The 24,722-nt window shown below is 46.1% G+C and overlaps 1 protein-coding gene across 2 annotated transcripts in view; it reads left to right on the top strand.

The window, feature by feature from the left end:
- TCERG1 (transcription elongation regulator 1) overlaps nt 1–24,722 on the top strand; it is a 1,289,229-nt gene that overhangs the window by 389,993 nt on the left and 874,514 nt on the right. For both annotated transcript variants that reach the window (XM_069652440.1, XM_069652439.1), the window contains one exon: nt 11,855–11,917. In XM_069652440.1, the coding sequence (XP_069508541.1) occupies nt 11,855–11,917 (63 nt within the window). The remainder of the gene's footprint in view (nt 1–11,854; nt 11,918–24,722) is intronic.

The raw sequence follows: 24,722 nt of genomic DNA, 5'->3' as shown, positions 1-24,722 counted from the left end.
TGGAGCCTTTGTTGGTTAATCTGACTTACTACGGCAGGGGAAAGCTTGGATCTCCCTCTTCCTGGAGAGGACCTAGTGTACTCCTGCTGTGCCATCCCAACTTAATATGACCGGCCGGACAGTGCCTGTAGGCTGTGTCCACCCAGAGTACACGGGTTTATGCTTTTGTCGTGGTGTGTGCATAGAAAAATGTGTGTGGATTAGCCCCACACATTTTCCTGAGGTTCCACTTTCATCCTTACATTTAATTCAAAATTTCAAAAAAAGCCCAGGCGATTACACACCCACCCTGCAGATGTTCGAATACCTCACAGCTATATTAAACACAAATATACAATGTTATGGAAAAACGAGGAGAACCTCTTCTTTGCTCCCTATTTTTTGTTTTTGTAGCTATGATTGGCATTGCTCCGAATCTTGAGGCAGTTCATTTTGCCTTAGCCTGTGCCTTTTAAATGGCTGTTTTTTAAAAGAAATTGGGACACATGTTGCCAAACTAAACTGCTGCAGTTTCATGAGTTTGAGACCCAACTCTCCCTAATTCATTCTAGCAATTCAAAATTTTCTGCACAACCAGGGAGAACCTCCTTAGTTGCTTTTCTGTCTAGAAAAGCAATATAAGGACTGTTTTATTTATACATGGTGTTGGTGTCACTATTGTTAGCAGTCCAACTGATTTAGCCTACCACACAGTGAGTGCTCTGCAGCCAGAAACATTCTAACCCTCGCCTCGATTATGCTTGCAATTACCAAGAAGGGCAGATCAACTTTATGTGATGTTATTCTACATGCAATGTTGGGCAAATGCGTACATTACCAAAGAATATCATTATTGAAATGTGTACCAATCTGGAGTGATGCATGCATTGCCGTTTGTTATAAATTGCCTTGCTGTGATAGACCAGAACCGTGCAACTCTGCACACACAGCCCTTATTGCTACAATGTCATACCAATGAGAAAGAGCGCTCTACAAATGAAGAGTAGCATCAGGCAGTTATTTTTCTCTGGAGGTTTCTGTTTTTTGACTGCTTAACAGTCATCAGGAGACAGTTTAAACACGAATAATTCCCTTTGTTTTGGTTCATCTCACACTCAGCAGGTGTGCGTGTTGACGTCTGTACTTTGCCCCTTTGATGCACCGCAATGTTCCAAATCCAGAAAACGGGCAAGAATCTAGAACCCAACCCTTAGCAACAGGTGGGGCTTCATGTTGCAGTTAATTCTGAGTGACTTAAAGCAGCAGTGATGAGGACAAAACTCACATGCTTGGAAACAAAATGTCATTTTTGTAGGCCTTGATTACCATTCAATGTTGATTAATAAATTAATCTAGAATTACCCATATTCATGCTTTCCACCATATCCTGTCTATCGAAAAACAAAGCTACTTTATTGTAATCAATAACATTTTGGCGATGCTGTTGCTGTAGCTGAATTTGAGGCCGTTGGTTTCCGGTAACCGCATGACTTTTATTCTGGCCCTTGTTGGAACCTAATCCTAAAATCCACAACGCCTGCAAGGTAGGCACATTTATGCCAATAAAAGGAACTACATTTGGGAATGGCCTTGCCCTTGAGCCGAAATTCGAAAATGTGATCCATTGATACACCACCTAGTCACTGTAATTTGTGACATAGATGGCATCTGTTTTCTGGGCACGGACTGTACTCCCTTCTTATGGTTTCGGGTATTGCACTTATGACAGCTTTTCAAGGATAGAAACTCGTCTGGTATACTTAGTCTGTGCTTATAAGTTAGAAGAGATAATACCCTCATTTTGGAGGAGGTGTAATGCACTGCAATCTGAGGGCACTTTGCAGTACATTCCTTTGATGTGAGAACATTTACTGGGCCAGGCATGATATTTGTGCTCCCATCATTTAGCAGCCTCCCAATGAAGGTGTTTTACGTGATGCCACCAATCAATAAAGGGCTAGTGCATTTCTTAATTTGGAAAAAATACATATTGGGGCAAGTGGTAGCTTCTATTTTCAAAATGTTTTTCTTTCTATGCTTAGTAACAATTACATTTCCCTCTCCTAAGCCAACCCTAAAGAGTGCAGCAGCTACTTTTACTACCTAAAAAGTTGGCAAATTATCCCAAAAACGAATAGGGAATACAAACATTACATTACCAACAAAAGAATCAGTAAAACACATAGCACCCCGTTGCCCTGCTTTCATGCACACAGCATTTGGACCAGTAGTCCACCTAGTGTCACAGAAAGAATCTCCGCTTTTACTACTGCCTTATCCTGTAGTTCTTTACGATGCCCTGGTTTACAAGAGTTCCCTCTGAGATTATAGCTAACAGGCGTGAACGCAGGGGTTCTGGTGCGTCCTCTGCTTCGCTGCGCAGCTTGCTCCACTGTGCATTTGCGTAGCTAGCTAGTAGGGAATTATTTGCAATCCTAGTTGAGAAGGCGGCGGACGTCGTGATTCTCTTCCCAAGTGCATAGAGCTTCTTGCCCTCTTTGTCAGGTGGTGCCTCACTAGTGGATAGTGGTACCCCCGCTCTTTTCCTTGTATTAGTAACTACGAGGGAGTCCGGAATAGAATGTCCTCTGATGTACAAAGGGTCAGAGGACGAAGGGCTGAAGAGCTTCTCTATCCGAGGGTTGACCCCTCTGACTAAGGCAGGATTGGAAAGGGAAGGAGTTATTCTTCTCTTTATAGAAGCCAGGAGCGGAATAGAGTGACTAACAGGGGCTTTTTCTTTAATAACTTTCTCTACAAAGTCTATGTCAGGAAGAGTCTCCCCTGTGTCTATTTCAAAATGTGCTGCTGCCTTGCGCAATAGTGCATTAAGTGAAGGTTGGTCATCTATGGGAGAGGTGTTTCCAATAGGTGAATCCTTGGGAGGAGATGGGTGAAAGACATCAGGGTCTGAGTGCACTGATGGGGATTGCCAAGGCTGCACTGATGGGGATTGCCAGGGCTGCGAGGTAGCTGTATCTTCTTCGAAAGCTCCTGCACTAGTGTAAGGATCTTCTTCAAACCCCTCTTCCTCATGTTCTTCCTCTCCACCCAAACACTCCTCATCTTCCTGGAGGTATTGCTCCTCTTCAGTGAGGTCATATACGTCTGTAGAAGGGGGAAACAGCCTAGGAACCTTGACCCTAGGGTCATCCTGGGGCCATTCTCTTGGTCTTTTGGGTGTGGGTGGGTTTTGGTTTCCCAAAAACCTTTCCATTTTCTCCATACAAGAATGGAGTTTTCAAGGGTCTCATGGGGGACCCCTGAATAGTCTAGAGGGGGGAAATCAGTGTTTTCACCTTCAAAACGCTTAGTACGCTCCCGCAACGTCGAAGAAAGGTTTCCGTCGCCCTCTGAAAAGCCCTCCGGTAGTTCAGAAGTGCCCTTAGATGAAGGGGGCAGTTCCTGGCTACTCTTGTGCTTTTTCGGCGTTTCCATAGCTTTTTGTGCGGTATTCGTCGTTTGTTTCGTCGTCCGCTTACGTTTGTCTCCAGAAACAATTCTCGCCAGGCTCTCGACAACGAGTTTGTCAGTAGAGGACTCTGGTGTCGACGTTGCCTGCGTTACGCGTTGTTCCTCGACGGCCGCTCTATGGAGCGTTACGTCGGATGATTTTGGGGTAGCGCCCGTGTTTGATGAAAGCCCAATCGTTGGTCGCGGCTGCGTTTGCGGGTGGGGCTTGAGACCCTTACGGTCTGAGGTAGACGCCGGAGTGCCCTGCGTCCCCTTCGGCGCTGATGGATCCTTCGTCTTCGCCGAAGAAGAGCCGTGGGTTGTGTGGGGGTTAATGACTTCCGTAACGGATGTCGAGTTATCACCCTCCTCGTCACTTTCTGTAACAGCGGCGGCGGGTGAGGAAACTGACTTCTACATAGCGTAGTCCGCCCACCTCTTAACTTTGCGTTCTTTAAGAGTTCTTGGTTTCAAGAGCTTACAGGCCGCGCAGCTGTCCTCCTTATGATCGAGGGGCAAGCAACGATTACAGAGCTTGTGTTTGTCCTTCCAAGTGTATTTGCCCCTACAGCGTTGGCAAAACTTAAAAGGTGTCCTCTCCATAGCTGAGGCAATAATAACTGGTGATAACTACCCCAAGGGAAAGATAGGGGAGAAAGAAAGACATTCACAAAGAGAAGATAAAAGTTCGAACCCCCACTCTCCCTACTGTATGTTGGCCGGCGAGGCCAGGCCACGTGTTCGGCAGCGCCGAAGGATCTCCTCCGTCTCTTCCCCTCCGTCGAAAACTTGCTCGGCAGAGAAACAGCTTCACAGCTAACGTCGAGGGGAGAGATCTTTAATAATATAATAAGTATAATTAAGGACCGAGGTCCGTAGTAAGTATTTGCAATGTCTTTCTAGGAGCTCCGCGTAAGGAGACCAGAAGCTGGGCGGAAAAAAACAATCTGAGGGACCTCGACGCGTGAGGGATTGTGGGTACAAAGCACGTCACTATAGGGATAGTATTACAGACACGCCTTGTCGACGTCCCCTTTTTCGACTACGAAAAACAAAATGCAATACTCCGCAGTGACCACTGGATGTCGGACCTATGCACAGCATGTGAATCTAAGCAGATACAACCATCAGAAATGCTTTTACGGTAAGTAATGCATTGTCATATCTTAAAGTGCATGAATAACTAGGTGCAACACCTATTTATCACAAAAACATTAGTTTTACATTTTAAACTGTTTTTCGAGGGGATTGGGTACTCTGACGTATTCCATATCTATGACATATAATCACCACAGCTGTGCTGCTTCGGAAACTTTTTTCTGCGTCCTGCATCGATGACGTCGATGCGCCGTCGTCGAGGACCTCCTCCGACGTCATCCGATATGATAAGTAGGACGCACGACGCCCGTAGCCTCAGTTCTGTTTTTTCCGTGAACGTGTTGCTTCGTGAATCTCGGTTAACGCCTCGACTCTTTGGAGTTCTGTTCTTCTTGGTTTTTCGAACCTGTTCGTTTTTGTGAAAATCCTTCGCGTCCGGGCTTCAAGAAGTGCGGGGAGTGTGGGTCCAAGATGTCGGTGACGGACTCGCACGACGCCTGCCTCTGGTGCCTCGGGCAGGCCCACGACACGGATGACTGTATCGACTGCCAGTCTCTCACGTCCAAAGCCTTACGCAAACGTAAGAAGTTGTCGGTAGGTCGGGTGTCCAAGCCCCTGAAGTCGAAGTCTGCGGGGCTTTCGACGGATGATTCGAGAGGTGACTCTCCGCGTCATCGTCGGAAGTCTCGTGGGTCTCCTTCTAGGAGTCGTTCTCGCCACTCCTCAGCCTCTTCGACGCGTTCTCGGAAGCGCCGACACCGGTCGTCTTCCTAGGTACTCTTTGGTGGACTCTGCCCAGCACGTCGCTTACCCCACCAGCCGTGCGACGCCGGAGGAATGGGCTTCCTTTGGGAAGAAAATGCTGGCGATTCTCGAGTCGCAGGGTACTAAGCCGTCCGCGCCCCCGAGTGGGGTCGGTCGTGAGAGGTCGAGAGACACCGCTCGCAAGAGTGGTCGGCACGAGTCACGGGAGAGGTCCCGTTCGGACAAGGAGACTCGTTCTCGACGTAACCGTCCCAGGTCCCGGTCCTCGACGCGTTCGAGACCGTGTGCACCTGTGAGGTCTTCGAGGAAGGCATCGACTTCTGAGGCGTCGAGGGCGTCGACAGGCTTTCTCGAGGCTCCGGCTTCGAGGAAGTCGTCGAAGCCGTCGACGCTCAGGTCGTCGAAGGACATGCTCGGGGCTTCAGCTTCGAGGGCTGTGTCGACGCCGCCGATGCTGGCGGCGCTGCATCTGACGTCGACGCCGATTTCCTCGGCGCCGATGCCTGTTCTCTCTGCGCAGATTCGCTGGACGCCATCGACGCCTTTCGTGTCGGAGGTACCCCGTGGCACAGGGGAACCCCCTAGGAAGGCTCTGGTTAAGAGCAAGCACTCTCGGGTGCCTCCTTTTCGCCACCTGGAATATATTTCAGAGGCGGATGAGGATTCTGATGGCCTGGTTCCTAGTCAGGTTCCAGATGAAATTGTCTCGGGCCATAGTCAGTTTGACGATTTGAGGCAGTCACTGCATGATGCCAGTGGACTGGACACCTCTCCGGAGGTGGAGTTTTGTAGGCCTGAGCCTGGCTCTCATGCCGATTCCTCGTACCGGCGCCTTATGGCTAGGGTTTCTGAGTACTTGGGATGGTCTGCTCCCCCAGGGGAGTTTGTGCAGGATGATCTAACGGACATCCTTGATGTTGGTCCCCCAACTGACCCGGTACTGCCGTTCCATATGGCTTTACAGAGAAGGGTGGTGGCGGCTTGGACTGCTCCGGAGAGTCTCCCGGCGGTGGGCAGATCCTTGTCGCGAAAATACCGTCCAGCCAGTAGCGACCCCTGCTACTTGACCAGGCACCCCACTCCGGAGAGTTTGGTGGTGCAGGCGGCCACGGCCCCGACAAAGCAGGCGTCGTACCCTACCATCCCTCCTGATAGGGATGACAAACGTTTTGATGGCTGGGCGAAGAAAGTGTTTTCTTCTGGTGGTATGGCGCTTCAGGCGGCCAAATCCATTTGTGCCTTGTCTCGTTTACACACACTCTGTGTAACTGTGTTGCGTTAGCGGCTGAACATATTCCCGAAGGGGACGAACTGGATGGTTTCCTTGCTATGGTCCAGGATGGTAAGGATGCCATGTGAGAGCCCGTTCATTCGGGTTTGGACTTAGCTGAATGCGTCAGTAGGCTCATGGCGGCGAGCACCGTGATACGCAGGTTTGCGTGGTTGCGGAAGTCGGGGTTTGCTCCTGATGTGCAGGCCCGGCTCCTCAACATGCCCTTTGACGGTGAACACCTTTTTGGCAGCAAGGCTGACGAAAGCCTTGAGAGGTTGCAGACCTCAAAAGCTGCAGAGAAGTCGTTGGGCTCTGCAGTTCGCCAACCTCCGCCTTTTCGTTTTAGGGGACAGCAGTGGAGGGGTGGTTCCTTTTGCTATTACTTGTCCTTCAGTAAAGCGAGAGGCGCTGGCAGCCAGAGGCCAACGCAGGGGTACCAGAGGTGGACGACAGGGTACCCGTGGTGCCAAGGCCGCTCGGGCAGTTGCCTCTTTGCCCTCAGGTAACGCCGCAGCCGCTCCCACTCAGTCATGAGGCCATGTCCCATGGTTCGCCGGTTGGGGGAAGGCTGGCGCAGCATCTTGTAGAGTGGCAAGCCATTACTTCAGATGTGTGGGTTCTGGAGATCATAACCCACGGCTACTGTCTTCCCTTTCGGCACAGGCCTCGCGACAATCCACCGGGGAACCTCTCTTTGCAGAGTCCGGATCCGCTCCTTGAGCAGGAAATTCAAGCCCTGCTGGAGAAAGGCGCCATAGAACTGGTGCCTGTAGCGGAGAGGAACAAGGGATGGGTATTCCCCTTATTTTTTGATTTCGAAGAAAGACGGAGGATTGAGACCCATCATGGACTTGCGCGGTTTGAACAAACTCCTCAGGAAGGACAAGTTCAAGATGGTTACTCTCTCTCAAGTCCTCCAGGCCCTTCAGCTACAGGACTGGTTGGTGTCACTCAACCTCAAGGATGCTTACTTCCATGTGCCGATCCATCCCAAGCACAAGAAGTACCTGAGGTTCGCGGTTGGCGACTCGCACTTTCAGTTTCGGGTCCTGCCGTTCGGATTGACCTCCGCCCCGAGGGTTTTCACCAAGCTCATGGTGGTGGTGGCGGCGCATCTCAGGCAAGGGGGGATTCACGTCTACCCCTACCTGGACGATTGGTTGATCATGGGGAGCTCTCCGGAGCAAGTCCTGGATCATCTGTCCGTCACCTGCCACTCCCTTCACAGGCTGGGCTTCTCCCTCAATTTAAAGAAGTCCCATTTGATGCCAACACAGCGGCTCCAGTACATCGGAGCAGTGCTCGACACTTCCCTGGGGCAGTGTTTTCCTCCCCAGGTGAGGGCTCTTCACATTCAGCAGATGGTGCACAAGTTTCAGCATGCCCAGACACTCCCAGCGTTCGAGTTCTTGAGGTTGCTCGGCCTCATGGCATCCTGCATTCTTCTGGTGCCAGAGGCTCGCCTGCGGATGAGATCTTTGCAGTGGGCACTCAAGACGCAATGGTCGCAGTCCTCTGGCAGGATGTCGGACCCGGTTCAGGTGCCGCCCGCGGTCGCCCGGGACCTTCTGTGGTGGGCCGTCGAAGGCAACTTGATGAAGGGGGCTCCATTTTGGCTTCCCGGGCCGGAGGTGACGATCGTGACGGATGCATCCCTCACGGGATGGGGAGCTCATGCCAACGGGCTGACAGTCAGCGGTCGTTGGTCTCCGTCGGAGTCCAGACTCCATATCAGTCTGTTGGAGCTGAGGGCCGTCAGGCTAGCCCTGAAGGCTTTTCTGCCGACTGTGCGAGGAAAGAGTGTCCTGATCCTGACGGACAACACAGTGGCCATGCACTACCTCAAAAAAAGGGGGGGCAGGGTCACTTCCTCTGTGCAGGGAGGCGATGCAGCTCGAGTTCTGGGCCATCCAGCAGGAAGTTTCGATCTCGGCAGTTCATCTGGCCGGAGACGAAAACGTGACGGCGGACGCTCTGAGCAGGCAGAGCGTGATCTCTCACGAGTGGGAGTTGGCTCAGGAGATTCTCCTGGAGATCTTCGCCCTTTGGGGGACCCCTCAAGTGGATCTCTTCGCCTCCAGTGTCAACCGGAAGTGCGAAAGGTTTTGCTCGTGGGAATTTCCTCCAAAAGGAGCCTTAGGAGACGCGTTCGTGGTGGAGTGGTCATTCCCGCTGCTGTACGCGTTTCCTCCAGTCCCCGTCATCCTGCAAGTGCTGCGGAGGTTACGGAAGTTCGGTTCCCAAATGATCCTCATTGCTCCAGCGTGGGCTCGGAGGACGTGGTACCCGGACCTTCTCGACTTGTCCATCTGCCCGCCACGTCGTCTTCCCTACCGAGACGATCTGCTCTCACGGGAGGGGGGCGGGGGTCAGGTTCTCCATCCAGAGGTCAGATCCCTCAACCTTCACGCTTGGCTTCTGAAAAGTTGAGGTATAAGGATTGGGACCTCCCTGAAGACGTGATGGAGGTGTTGCTTTCGGCCCGAAGGCCAGCAACAAAGTCTCTGTACCGTTGCCGTAAGTTCTGCGACTGGTGCAGAGTTCAGAATGTGGATCCTTTTGCATGTGACATCCCATTGGTTCTGCCCTTTTTACTTTCTTTGGCCCACAGGGGCTTGCAAGTGGGTACCATTAAAGGTTACCTGGCGGCGCTGTCCATCTTTAAGCGCTCGTCTGAAGAGTGTTCTTACTTTAAAATCCCTTTAATTTCACAGTTTCTGAAAGGGCTCACTAATGTGTTCCCTCCGCCACCTTTCCTGGTGCCCGGTTGGGATTTAAACCTTGTTCTTAAGTTTCTTATGGGTGCTCCGTTTGAGCCTTTACATTCTTGCCCTTTGAGGCTGTTAACTCTGAAAACTGTGTTTTTAGTTGCGGTTACTTCCGCTCGCAGAGTGAGTGAGTTACAGGCACTTTCAGTTAAGCCACCCTTCACTGTATTTCACAAGGACAGGGTTGTCCTTAGAGTTTGTCCTTCTTTTCTTCCGAAGGTAGTAATTGAATTTCATTTGGCCCAGAAGGTTGTTCTTCCGGCATTCTATCCTCCTCCGCATCCTGGTAAGGAAGAGGAGAGGCTCCATAGGCTTGATCCTAGGAGAGCTTTAAGCTTTTATGTTTCACGCATGTCCCGGGTTAGAGTGGATGATCAACTCTTTATTGGTTACGCTGGAAAGCGTTTGGGGCAAGCTGTGACGAAACAGACTTTGTCTCGCTGGATTATTTTGGCCATCTCGGAGTGTTACTGCTTGGCGGGTAAGGACCCACCGGCTGGCTTGCGGGCCCATTCTACCAGGGGTATGGCTGCATCTACTGCCCTGCAGAGGGGTGTTCCTATTCGCAACATCTGTGATGCAGCCACCTGGGATTCAGTACATACATTTGTACGTCACTATTCCCTCGATTCCATCCGAGGACAGCATCTGGCCTTTGGCAAGGCGGTCCTTTGCTCTGCTATTTGATTGGCTATTCTAAATTTTGATTCTAAATTCTTTCCCTCCTTGCTCTGGTACTGCTTTGGGAGTCTGTCATAGATATGGAATACGTCGTCGGAACATCCCATCGAAAGAACGTTACCAGGTAAGAAAGTAACTTGTTCTACTTTCATATAAAATACTCCCTAATTGGGAATGGGACTTACTTTTATACTCCCTAATAATAAATCATTGTTTTTTTGTTTCTAACTTTAAATAGGACGTGAGATACTCCCACAATCTTATCCGAACACTGCTTGTACCTGTGGACAACCAAAAACAAACTAATTTTCTTTATTTTGCTGGTGTGCATTTCTGCAGAATGTGACTTGGGTGATGTGGACTCCTGGATATGGTGTGATTCTATAATACAATGTAGTTTACATTGCTCTTTTTAGCTTCTTGTTTAAGTTGATAGTTGCTCTCCTCTGGCAGACAAGAAATGGATTTTGCAATTTAGCTATGACAAATAGCTTAGCATTTTGTTTTAGAATTTTTTTCAATTTGGAAAGTGGTAATCCATACTCTTATCTTCATAACTGTTGCCATGAACAACCCAGTCTATGGCTATTGATACATTTTTTTTCAGTGAGCCTGAATGAGTGTTGTTGAATGATAAGTCTTATAAGCTCTTGGATTCTTAAATCGCTGATGTTGTTTTATGTGAAATTATCAACTGAGAACTCTACAAAACTTTCACAACTTTCATGGACCATGTCACAAATGAGCTAGTACTACATAACAATTTTGTTTTGAAGAGTGAGCATTTGGATTTTTACGTTGAACTAAAGCAGGGGTCTGCAATCCTGGCTCTCCAGCTGTTTTGGACTACAACTCCCATCATTCCTAATCACCATAGTTAATATCCAGCTTTCATGGGAATTGTAGTCTGAAACATTTGGATGGCCAAAGGTTACAGACCCCTGGACTAGCGGGTCTACAACCTGTAGCTCACCATGTTTTGGACTACAACCCGACCTCTAGATAAGATTTTGAAGTGGGAATATTGTACTCCCTATTTCTATTAAAATTTGGAGTTAAATGATTTTTTAGGGTGTAAAGAAGTAATTCTCGTTCCCCACGGGAGTTTTGTATATAAACAAATTGTTTTAACTGGAAAACAACAAAATGTTTGTACAAATTATTTCTTTGCATCTAGTTAGTTATTTGCTCATTAAGACGTGCACCTCTTTGGATCATAGTAGTTTCTTCCTTTGGTACTACATGTGCTAGTTTTTCAAACAAATCCATGGAGATGTGCAGGTGAAGACAGGGCACCAAATCCAATGTGTTTTCCTATTTTTATTGGGAGTAGTTCTACTCCCCATTTATATTTTCTGGGAGTATTCCCCTTTCTTTAGGCAGTAAAAGTGGCAGATACTTATCTGTAGGGCTGACTACAACTACCATTAGCTCTAGCCAGCATAGTCAATGCTTAGGGGTCATGGCAGTTGCAGTCTGTAACAAGTGGAGCCACAGGTTGCAGACCCCTGAAGTAGTATGTACATTAACACTAGCCTACATTTTGTTTTTTATGCATGCATAATTGTAACTTTATATATGCACTGTTTCACAATTACGTTCTTCGTATGGCAGGTTGTGTTTTTATGGCGAGATGCTTGCATACAAAATTACCAATTTACAAAATGCAACAAAGACTATCGCATATGTTTTTTAGTTGATCAGTTATTTAAACCACTTGATGTGGGTTTGTGGCATTTCACGTTGACCTTCTTGGATATCATTAGTAACACTTTGTTCCTGCTAATTTGTGCATTCAATGGCCCCTTTACAACATGTTTGCTTGTCTATTTTTCAGGTGTAGCAATGATGCAGATTGTCAGCTGCCCATATGTAAAGACTGTCACAACAACCAAAACTGGTAATTTAAAATGTATTCTGAGTTTATTTCTATCTATGTTTGCATACAGGTGATTGTGCTATTTTATTCCAGAGCGCGATCGTGTGCTTTTTTTTCTTTTTTTTTTTTTCTTCTCGAGGTGCCCTATTGTTCTTTGTGATATTTTCTATTGGTTCACGGTTGTACTTCAAGTGCGTTTTTTTATTGAGCATGCTTGAAGCATGATGGTATCTTTTTGTCTGGCATTTCTTTATTTCAACTTAATGTTTAGAGGTGTGCATGTTCATTTTTGTCGATTATTTGTACAAATTATACAGTTGCATGACGTCCTTAGTAGAATACACGGTGTGCTAGCTCCACAGCCCTCTACCAATGGCTGTGCAAACACATCACCCTATCTCACTTAATGGTGACACTGGGTTCCAACTGAAATGAATGACTCTCACTCTCCTATGGGAGCTGTAGCTGAACATTCAGGCTTAACTCATGGAATGTAGGCTGGCGGCAGTGATGTACAGTTATTTCCAGTAGTTACCACTATTCTGTTATACAGAAAATTAACGGGGAGGGAGGGGCTATCCTGGGGCCTCCCAGGCAATCGGGGAACTTGGAATGTGTGCTTTACCTCATGATGTTGCTCGTATTCCGATTCCCCTGAGCACTGGCAGGCCGAAATGTTACCCTTTGGGCACAGCCCATTCTCACTTTCAACCCTACAAAGTCGGTCTGAAGCGTCCACCTGCTCACTCATCTGTGGCTGCAGTGACGACATCAGTCCCACCGTCCCGCCTTTCACCTTCGAATGAAGGTGGGTGCAGTGGAAAACAGCGTCTGGCAATGCCCTGGGCCCATGCTAAGGCACTCGCTTCACTCTGGGCTGAAACTTGGTCCCTGGGCATTACCTGACCTAGTAATGCCCCCCGTAACGGGGTTTGATGTTTTGATATACACTTTATTATAAGGTCGCACATAGACTCTCCACTGGGTCATAATAAGTACTTGGCTTAAACATAAGAGTTAAAGCATAATGCAGTATAAAATCAGAAATGTTCACTTAAGCCAAACCCACTCCTAGTACTCGGATTTAAACCCACTGCCTGTTGGTAGGCACTATACATACATGCTTAAGGGGTGAAAGGAGAAGGGAACCCCAGGAAATAGAAAATACATTATTATTATTATTATTAGTACCCAGGTTGTCAGAAAATAATCATGTGATTCCTTCTAAATTCCTGAACATGGCAATATGAATGTTGTAAATGCACACTCCACTGTTTAGCTCTTAAAGGGTGGAAACAGGTTGTACAATAACCAACAATACCCATAGGGCTACCAAAATGTAGGCTACATTCAAGCTTGCACTAACCAGCCAGATGAGGTCATATCACGCTCCCAGAAATGGAAACAAAAGTAACCAGTAATGATTAATCTGTAATTTAACGCATTTTAATAGGTAGGAGTGTAATACAAGGATTTAAATTAGGCATGGTACCTAAAATGTAAGGGCTTTGTAGAAAGCTTCAGGGAGCTAAGCAGGGTGGGGGGGGGGAAGTCACTGTTCTGGTACGTTCCTTAAGAATGTCACTTTGTAGGTGTTTTCAGGGTTGGTAGCAGTGACTGTAAACTCTATAGGTGGACCAGTGGTTATGGGGTCAAACCAGTTCTAACCCACTGGAGCAGAGAAGACCGTAGACTACCCACAAGAGTTAGTCTCCTGTTCTAGACCCAGGAATGAAATTGGTACAGCAGGATGTGTGCCAATGTAAGCGTTAAATCAGAATTCCTATTTTCATGATTCTAGGGACACTATGGGGGCCCCTCAACGTTTTCCCTTTTCCCCTCGTCTTTTCTGGTTCCTTTTTGGTAGCCAGGGAGACCTCTCCTGAAGCCCCCATGCCATTGCGTGCCTTCATACCTTATAGAAGGTATATTGTATTGAGTCACCCCTAAGGTGCCCAGTTCCAAGTGTGCTGTTAATGTGCCCTAATTTTACCCTTAAGTCTCCGTTTTGTGTTTCAGGGCTTCCTTTGCTCAGGGTGACCACGAGGCAGGCCTAAAATGGCCGTTCTGACCATATTGTCTCGCTGTGAACCCACAAAGGCATCTTCCAAATAGTCTAAACCGGTTTAGGACAGTCCCGCTCACGTCCTTTGGGGGGCGGGGGTTGACTTTTTATAAGTGGCAGTTCTAGTGACCCTGACCCTTAGCCTGCAGCACCTTTCTGTGATTGACTAGCTGGCCTTTGGCAAGGTTATTTAAGTGTGGTCCTGCCCCTGGTTTGCGGTTATATTCATGCAACTTGAAGGTGGCAGGTCTGCTCAAGGAATTTTTCCGTGCATCTCGCTGCTTTTACCTTTTTCAAAGCCCTCATTTTATTTTTATTTATTGGATATTTATAATGCACCTATACACAATGTGTTTCGAGGTGCAAAACCTGCAATGGCTTGGACATGTTCCGGTTTGGGTTTTTCAACACTGGTGGTCAGTCCGAGCTTCTTGGCAGCTCCCACATCCCCTCCAGACTAGTACAGTTTTCTGGGTTGTTCTGCTTGGTTGTGGATTGGTGTTGATGTCCACAGAGGTGCTGAGAATGCATCATTCTGCCCTTTTTACAGCGTAGAACGTCTGTGGGTGACTACAGCTGTGTCCCTGTCCTTAGACTGTTTTCTGCTGTGCTGGCTGCTTCTTTGGTTTCGTTGCTAGGGGCTGTATTCATGGGTTCCTATGTGTTCCTGGGGTCCTTACCGCCAATGCAGGCTTGAGGGTCCATTTGCTTTTCTGGTTTGCTCGGATTGTTGTTGGCCCAGGGTTCAAGTCCTTTGCAACTGAATCCTATGAACCTTCTCCACTCTGGAAAATAAGTTTACTCACTTGTTTGGTGCTGCTGGAGCGTTATCAGCAAAACTACATCCACGAGTAGCTAGCTACCTTTAGGTTCTGCGGGTGTTGATTATTCAGGATGCTCACCCTCAGGGTGTCCCTTTGGTCTGGGGTAGATATTCTTTGGAGGAAAATCTTTAACGCAATTCCCATTCTATTTGGTGTCCTCCTGTTCTACTAGTTCTTATGGGGTCTTGTGGTTAATCTTCCTTGTCCTCTGGCATTCTCTGGAATTGTTTGTTGTGGAATGTGCACCTGTTTGATAGATCACTTACCTCTATTAAAGTGAATGATCCTTTAACCTTTCCCTTTCATTCCTATGGAACTATGAACTTATACTGGAAATGTATGGAAACTGATGCTGGGATAGTACCTGACTGCAGACTTTATACCTGGGTCCACAAAGGGTTCAGTGAGCTCTGCAACAAGTTTTATATTTTTAGCACTTACATTTGATTTTATATATATTTTTCTATTATACTGAATGCACTTTTAACACTGTAACTAACTCTGTCAACAATGTGTATTTGTTTCCTCGAAGTGTATCGGGAAGTCAATTGTGTCTGAAATGTTTTTATTAATTCTTCGAATGCCTATGGCTGTGGTTTCTGCTCGTTTCATATTCTCAGACTATAATGAATTAATGTGTACTTGTGCATTCATTGTAATATAAAGTCATGTCAATGTGGATTATTGTTATCCGCCTTAGGGATTTTGAACATCTTTTTCCTGAAAGTTAAAATGTCTTTCCCTTTTTAGCCCATACCCTGCCATATGTGTCAGGTGAGCCATCAGGGTAGATATTCATTGGAGGAAAATCTTTACTGCAAGGTTGAAGGCCTTTCACTTTAAGACACTGTACTCAATTGTGCATGCCCATAGGGTGCTTACTAGGTTTTGTGGTTTCCTCATTCTCCCCAGCTCTGTTAATTTATTTTGGGTGCTCACCTCTGATAGGTCAGACAAATAGGCATTGGGGCTAGGAGAGTTCCTTTTCTGAGGTTACTGTTTTTATAATATGCAGTGCCTTTTTAATGCTATGCATTACCCAAATACTTATTTTTTGTTTGACTTTATACATTTTTTTTCGGTATATCAGTGTGGTGTATTTTGTAGCGATAGGTGCAGACTGGTCGTACCTTTGTGTCAGCCTACTACCCTACCCTTTGTGAAAGTTAAGCCTTGTCTCTGCCACGTTGTCTACCATGAGAGGTTTGGCTTTCCTTTCTTGTCAGGCATTAGCCACCCCCTAGGGTTAGTGGTTATATCCTCCTCAACGGAGGATGGCCCAAAAAGTGCCTTGAATCTACCCATCCAGCCACAAACGCATACTGCTGCCTTACCCGGGAAAGGGTTTGCCTTTCATGGACTGTCCAGCCTTGGACTGGAAGAAGGTCAAAAGATAATCTCGCCAAAAGATGGGGGGGGGTGAGGTGGGGTGAGCGGAGTAAATCTTGTGGCATGGCCATTTTAGAGTGTATGGTACTGTAAATGGCAGAATGTGAGAAAATGCAAAAGTGTATGTGTTGGGTAGATTTTCCTTCTTGAGTGAAAATCTGCCCACTTTGTGAGTCCCCCAGCATTGTTGCTGAAATAATCGATTTTTTCTAATGATTCTCCTGAGTGAGTGGTAACCTTTTTCCACACTCACTCTGTTTTACTCTGACATTGGAACCTTTTAAAAAAACATCTTTTTTGATAATTTTTAATGGAGTTATGCTTTCCCCCATGTTATCCGACGTATACAATATCTTATTGCAGCACACTGCACTTTCTGTGCAGTGTTGCTGTGGAGCTCCTTGGGCTTCCCTTTTTTATTTTATCTGTTAACATATGGTACCACGGCAGGGGCACCCTTTTTGTCCTAAATGTATTTTATCTTGTGAGATCAACGCACCGCACATTAAGTGGAGTGATAAAAGGTAAATTTGTATGCATTTTCTCACTTTCCCAGTAACATTTAGTTACTGATCCAAGTTAATCTGGTCAACTAGTGGCCGTGTACCTTTTTGCATAACTTTTTGTGCACTTTTGTCACAGGCTGCCTTTGCAGGTGCCTTAAGGGACCCTAGGGTCACTGTTTACCTAAAATGGTCGCTGTACTTTTCTTAGCCCTGTTCTTGATGACTTGGTCTTTCTTGAGCCTTCTACCTGCCTGGGTGGGGGAGGTCTTAACGGGTCTTCTGTCTTCGGCGGGTTTCTCTTGGAAAGCCTGCCAAGGCTCTGAGTACCTGAAAGGACAGGAAGTGGAGGAGGTAACCGAAAACTCCCCTTCTCTTTGTCCTGCAGTGTGTCCGCCTGGAATCGGTTTTTGCTGGGAGGCTGGTTATCCCCATTGAAAAGCTACCTCCCAAGTTTGAATGAATTAATGAATGCATGAATACATGGCTGGTAATTGATGGACTAAGCCATTTTCCTGCATAACAGACGGAGGGTGTCGGAGCAGAAACTCAGTCAACCACTGGAACTGAAGATCTGAAGGACAAAGTTCACAGCCACTTCCAGCGACCACCAGAATCGTCTGAGTGACCGCTGTAGTCCCGACCTCCAATCCTGGGTGACAGGGAAGCCCTGAATCAGAACGCTACGTCCATTGGACTTGTGGGCCTAACCAGTCCCAAGACGAACTGCATTTTGCGCCATCCCTGGAACAGCGGTCACCTCCACGGCCCACAATTCACCAATGCCAGGGGTCCTGTGCCATTTTGCCGTGCAATGTCTTACAAAGCGCGTTTACGTCTGAAACTTTGCAGGCATTCTCCTGTAACTCCAGAGGCTGGATCCCTCTCCTGAAAGTCTCCTCGGGTAAGATGAGGCCCGAGAATGGGAGCAACGTCTACCGCACAACAACCATCCTTAAACGGGCACCAACAAAGCTGTGCTGCGAAGATCTTTTGCTGGGTATCCAACTACTCGAGAGCAACCATCGGATCAATTGGAAGTTCTTTTCTTCAGTTGTCTAGGCCAAGAATCCTGAACCGGGTTCTGCTGTTGCCTCTACTTGGGGACTGTCCTGCTTTACAAGCTTCTTCACTTAAGTTACTGGTTCAGCCCCTAGTACTTACCTGGGGTCTGCTTTGTTGCTCCTGTGCTTTGGAGGGATGCAGTTGAGCTCCAGCATCCCCTCGCATGCTTACGTTGAGCTACATTGGGCTGGACAACCCTTTGTGCTCTATACCAAAAAAATCTATTACTTACCTGTAAACTCAAACTCTTCCTAGACTCGTCCTTGTTTGCTGCTTACCTGCTTTTCTTTTGCCCCTTGATTATTTGAGACTATCCTACAATAGGGTTGGACTTCTTAAGACTGGTTAAGCTGGGGTTAACTAAAGTTATGCAAGTTGGTCTGAAGTTTACCTACTTGTTTCAGAAGATTCTGCTACTTTGTGTTACCTTTTATACCTGTTCGAAAGTATAGGTTATTGCTACTTTTCTGTGTTTAATGCTATGTCCTAGTACTTGCCCTACTTAAATGTACCAGCTTTAGTGTATATAAAATAAATGCTTATTTTTATATAACTGCAAGTGTGTAACTTTACTTGAACTAATTATATGCTCTGGGTACTGTGTGCCTCACTACAGCCCTCATCCCTCCTGGATTAAGCCTGGCTGCTCAGCCATTGCTACCAAAGCTTTGGCTAGTTCAGGCTAAACCTGAGGGGTGTCCCTCAGGACAGGTAGGCTTTCTAAAGTATGGTCTCACACTGGACTTTACCAAAACCTTTTAACAAATGGCTTTAAAGTGGTGGGATTGTGTAGTTTTGGACACATTGAAACTTGGAGATACAAGTGTTTAGGGAAGCCCTACTGTAGGGCTTGTCACCAACAGGTTCTGTGAAAAGGGAACTTGAATTTAATAGTAACATGGAGAATTTTAAACAAGAGGTTCCTGTTTCACTCAAAGTTGAACAACAAAGAAATATGTAAGAAAAGAGGCCTCGGCCAAAAGGTAACAAATGTGAATGTATCCACATGTTATTGGACTTCCAGAAGTCCCAAAGTAGACCTGTATCACCAGACCAAATATTGATTTGTGAGGATAAGAGGTTGATTGTGTTTTTAAGATAAAAAATGGATGGAGAGGACAAAATAGAATTGGAAGAATACTTGGCACCAGCTAATAGTCCACCAGTCCATCCACCCATGCCTCTATCTCCACATCCCATGTCTCCTGAAATCCTCCTCGAGTTGGAAAAACTGAGAGCCAGGATTTTGGAAATGAAATTGCAATTGGAGTACAGAAAGCTTGAATTGAGAGAAGAAGAAATTAACTTTGAACTAGAAATAGGGAATATGTCTTTTGGTAATTCCCCTTCACATTCAGGGTCCTCTGGTGTATATGCTTCCAGTATCAGTAAAACCAAACTCCCCATGGAGCTGGTGAGTCAATATGATGTTAAATGTGATATATTGATTGGTTGAATGCTTTTGGATCAGTAGTATTTGAGATGTATGATATGAGTGAGGATGATTAAGTCCCATGGTTTCTTTTTAGGCTCCCCCAGAATGGCTGTGACATGATTCTGGAGATTGGTGCAGTAATCTAAGTGACTATAGCTTCGTCAAACTAGCACTCCAAGCCCATGTGTGGGAAGACTCCTTCCCAGTATCTGAAAAGGTTTAGGGAGCATAATAAGATGGAGCTCCTTTGCCTATTGCCTCTTGATAGAAATGGTTACTGCCTTCTCGCATCTTGATACAGTCGCCTTTTGTCTGCCTACTCTGTACTACTGTATTACTTTATCAAGTGAATTACTAGTCTAGAGACACAACTAGCTTACTAATCCCGCCAGTCATGCCTATGTACAATGTTACACCCTTGCTCAACCAGCTTAGTCAAATAACTGCGACATTGGCAATACTAACTACTATACTCCTACTCGCCCCAGCCTTGCTTGATACAAATAGGAATTGGACAACCATGCAACCTACCGCTGACCATGCCACATTACCTAGTAAGAACAACAGATCTATCTCCAGGTCTACCTCACCATAGCGCTGTAGCACCTACCTACCTACCTACCTACCTCTTACCAGCCTGCTTACTACAGCCTACTACATATTATACAGCTAACCACTCCAATGTCCTTGCAGCAATCCAACAGATTCAGCATTACGCCGCCAAACCTGTTCCCAACCAACTGTGTCCATCTACAATCCGGAACCTTAGATCAGGCTCCAGATTTAGGCAAACCTTCTTACCAGCTTCCCACGACACAACTCTAATCAAACCTAAATTTATGTCCACCATTTCCACTATGAAAAAGACCTTGAACACCTTTACAAAAAATAGCCACACCTGACCCTTCCTGCTCCTCCAATAGTAGTGTTGCATAACCAACCTAATAATACTAAATCTATCAAAGGACCACTCATCAATGCCAGGTCATTGTCCTCGCATGCGCTCGACATTGCTGACCTTTAACTCTAATCAGCTTGACTTCTTGGCCATAACAGAGACATGGCTTCACACTGCAGCTGGACCTACACTATCCTTAGCCATTCCAGATAACTACATCACAAGACTTGACAGAGACACTTCTAAAGGACTAAGAGCTTTGCCACTTGTCCCTTTCCCATCAACAGAACTATTATCCTTGAAGCTCTCACTTTCAGCTTCACGCACTTCAAAAATTCACCTCCTATACAGACCTGCGGCTCCAATTCTGACCTTCAATGAAGATATTTCACAACTCGTCTCTACTAATACTAAACACGGCTCACAAATTTTACTTCTTGGTGATTTCAACCTAGGTTGCCTAGTTGCCAATGATAACATAACACCGCCACCACCATAGCCAACTAGGTTTCTCCCATTGTATCACTATGCTACATACAATAAAGGCAGAGTTCTTGACTGGATTGCTGACCTCAATTGTGATACAAATATCTTCACTAACACACCTTCACAGATCACCATTTTCTCTCATTTACCCTACAATCCAGCATTCATCTAAACTTGCCCACCACTTTAGCACCACAGGCCCTAACTAGGAACAAAAAACATTACAACAGAGAACTTATTACCTCTTATACAACCTATCCTTAACTACACATCCGCAAGCTTAGACCCCTCCTATATTTGTAGATCTATACAATTCAATACTTAACCAAGCCATTAACACTATAGCTACTTTGAAATTGTGTAAAGCCAAGCCCAAAGCACACCTTAATTCTTGGTTTACCCTGAGTCTCAAAACTCTACGCAATAACAAAAGCAGAGCAGAAACAATGTGGACAAATCACCCCTCAGTCACCAACAAAGACTTACTCGCTAAAACTGCCAGTTGCTACAAGTCTGCCATCCTCCAATCCAAAAGTGACATATATAATAACAATCACCAACGCCAAATCCGGTATCTGAGAGCTTTTCACCATCCTTGGAGAGCTTGTCACCCACTGCCCCCACGGAAACTTGTTCCAAGGACAAGGCCTGGTGTACTAAAATACAAGCAGCACTACTAGATCAAATCTCAATGCTACAATCCAAAATTGAAAAGGAAATAATCAGTATTGCCCCTGAACCTGCCCCACCTAAACCTACATTCCTAAACCCGGCAATATATTCAACTTCACCCCTCTGTCAATTAAAGAAGTTGAAAATAATCTCTAGCCTCAAACCATCACGCTGTCAGGGCGACATTTGCCCAGCTAACATCATTAAAGATGCAGCTAAAGAATTTGCACCTTCCATCACCAAATTTATAAACTCCTCATTCAAAACTAGCACAGTCCCACCTAACTTGAGACGCCTGGGTCCTTCCTTTGCTAAAAAAAAAAAACCTAACCTTGACCCAGATATCCCCTCAAATTATAGACCTATTACCATTGTACCATTTTTGGTGAAAATTCTTGACAGGGCTGCGTCTTAACAAATACATGCTCATCTAGAAACAAAAAATCTTCTGGGCCTGAGCCAATCTGGATTCAGACCTAGACACGGCCCAGAAACTGCACTATTCGACTTGAAAACCCAAATTGATGACCAAAAAGACAAAGGAAACCTATTGCTCCTTTTGCTCTTAAATTTATCAGCCGCTTCTGACCTTTTTAGCCATGAAGTCTTGTGTGACCACTTGACATCAGCCCACTTCTCAGACAAAGCCACGGCCTGGATACAATCTTTCTTCGACAGTAGAACAATGAGTCTTCTCCCCTACAGCCTCGGCGGACCCAGCACCAGTGACCTGTAGAGTACCACAAGGGTCCTGGGTCCCTCCGACGCTGTACAATATTTTTACTAAGCCTTTGTTTGATGATCTGGAAACTATGCAGATGACACCCAAGTCCTCATACCCATCTCTGGGAATTATGACCAGGACACCACAGTACTAAAAAAAGTATCATCATTCAGGCATGGATGGCTACCCATGGCCTCTGCCTCAATGATGAGAAGACAGTATTACTTCTCATTGGCTCCCAAGCTTAACTAAACAAACCTGACCCCAGATACAATGCCTTTAACATAGACTGCATCAATATCCTGGTCTCTAAGGAAGTCAAGACATTAGGTTTTTATCTTGACTCATCATTAACCCTATCCAAGCAGGTAAATGCAACAGCATTCCGTGACGGCCTATACCTGTAAGCTTATAAAAGCTAGCAGACCTTTCCTCTCAATTACAAGTTGCTCTACGCTAGCCAGCGCACTCATTTTTTCCAAATTGATTTACTTTAACACACTTTATCTAGGAACTAATGAGCAAAACTTGAGCAGACTTCAAGTGCTGCAAAATAATGCGCTCCGATTCACCTTCAATATACCAAGATCCCACCACATATGAGAAACCAGATGTAATGCTCGCTGGCTCTCGATTAAGAACCAAATATCCTTCAAAACTCTCACACTTACTCACACGACGCAAACTAACCAACCCTACTAACAATTTCCCTTTCTGCATACACCTCTCAAACTCCAAACCAAACACAACCAAACCTACAGCACAACAAACCGCACAAACTTCACTACACTGCAACAACAAAACAAAAACACAGTCTTGCACAACAGTACACGACGACTACCGGCCGCAAAAACCCCAGGCCCAGCCAACGGACCCACCGGGCTTAGGCCGCCAAAAGCACATCACTGCTCTCTTGCACTTTTCCTGCTTCCTCCCACTAACTCAACTTCCCCTGCTCTTTCAGAACCGCCAGAGCGCCAGGGGACCACTCCGGTGGTGATAGTGCACGGTACAAATGTCCTTTAACATTAACATATCTAATTCAGCACCTAAATATCTGATAGATAAATTTTCCAAAAACCAATCTGACCGGCCTACCAGAGCTGCTCAACTACATTGCTTCAGAGTCCCGATATTTAACCTACAAAAATCGGGGCGGGGGGGGGTTGGGGGGCAGCAGCTTCCCTGTCCTAGCATCCAAATTGTGGAACTCCATACCCATAGCTCTAAGAGTGGAACCTACTTTGTCTCAATTTAGGACTTGAGCAAAAAATTGGCTCACCACCCAGGAGATTCAATAAACCTTTCCTCCTGAGACTGTCTGAATAGCGCCCACCTTTACCGTAACCACAATTGTATAGCTCAACAATGTATCACCATATACATTATCTGTCTGCTTTGATGCTTCTACTTTATCGCTGCATATAACGACTTTGTTCTACCTCACCTTGGTACTTGCATTATACTGTATCCAGATATTGTAACCATTTATTGTAACCTGTCATGTACCTTAAGCAATGCGCCTAGTTACCCTAGGGGCAGGTGCGCTATATAAATGAACAATTCAATTCAGAGTTGAGACAGCAACTGGTTGACTCAAAAGAATTAGATCCCAAGAAGGTAGCACGTGCTGCTGATTTATGGATAGCCAACGGGTCTAGCCATAAGGATTCTGGGGCGCCTCACAATGAGGAGGAGTGGGGGCTTAACGCACTAGAATGAAGGGAAAGAATTCCACTAGTAACCCATTAAAACTGGTAGTGTACCGCAATGGCAACACACTGTCTTCGAAGCAAGACGACGCGGAGCAACACATGTTCCAAAACCGGGTCCGCGCTTAGAAACCTCTTCGGTATTAAGCGCGTTTTAAAAAAAATAAGAATTCTGATGTTTGTTAATCTGCTTAGAATCACATGCTGTGCGTAGTCTGACATCCAGTGGTCACTGCGGAGTATTGCATTTTGTTTTTCGTAGTCGAAAAGGGGACGTCGAAAAGGCATGTCTGTAACAAATTAAAAAAACAAACACCATGGTAAATTCAATAGGGCTAATGGAACCTCTGGAGCCAAATCTTGTTTGTATTTGTTTCTTATTTGTATTGCGCACCAAACCCCGAGGTAACTGGGCACTTGAGAAAGTTAGTGGTTACATACAGAGCAGTGCAATACAGTACAGTCAAATATGAAAAACGACAGAGAGGGACCCTGGTTATAGGTGGGTTCGGTAGGAGGACGTAAACAGATTAGCAAATCATAAATCCTAACAGACAGAAGATTGGTAAGTCGTACATCAGCAGGGTATGTTTACATGGTGAGGTCTATAGGGGAGGGACTTGTTGGTCAGCCAATTTTTTATATTGGCTTTAAAGGGGAGAAAGGAAGGTTCCTGTCTGAAGGGGATGACAATGGAGTTCCAGCATTTGGCAGCTTGGACTGGGAAGCTGGCTCCTCCGGCTGTTTTTAGATTGAATCTCGATACCATCAGATTGTGAGAATGAGAAGAAAGATGAGTATTTGGTGTTGAGTTTATTCAAACGAGCCTGAGTCCCCACGATCATCAACTCTGTCTTGTCGTCATTGTGGCAAAGACTGTTCGAAGCCAACCAGGCCTGGATTTCCAGGTAGATAGTGTTTAGAAGTTTGGAGTCATGGTCATAGCCGCCAGTGAGGGGGATGAGAACTTGAGTGTCATCTGCATAGTTCGTGTAGATGACACCCAACTTGTCCAGTCAGTCGAAGCGTAGCTTCATAAATATATTGTAGAGT

This window comes from Ambystoma mexicanum, chromosome 3p (genome assembly GCF_040938575.1).
Source record: "Ambystoma mexicanum isolate Mex_15411 chromosome 3p, UKY_AmexF1_1, whole genome shotgun sequence".
In the NCBI taxonomy this organism is placed as follows: Eukaryota; Metazoa; Chordata; class Amphibia; order Caudata; family Ambystomatidae; genus Ambystoma; species Ambystoma mexicanum.
Note: the sequence above shows the minus strand (reverse complement) of the source record. Positions and strands in the feature narration are given on the sequence as shown.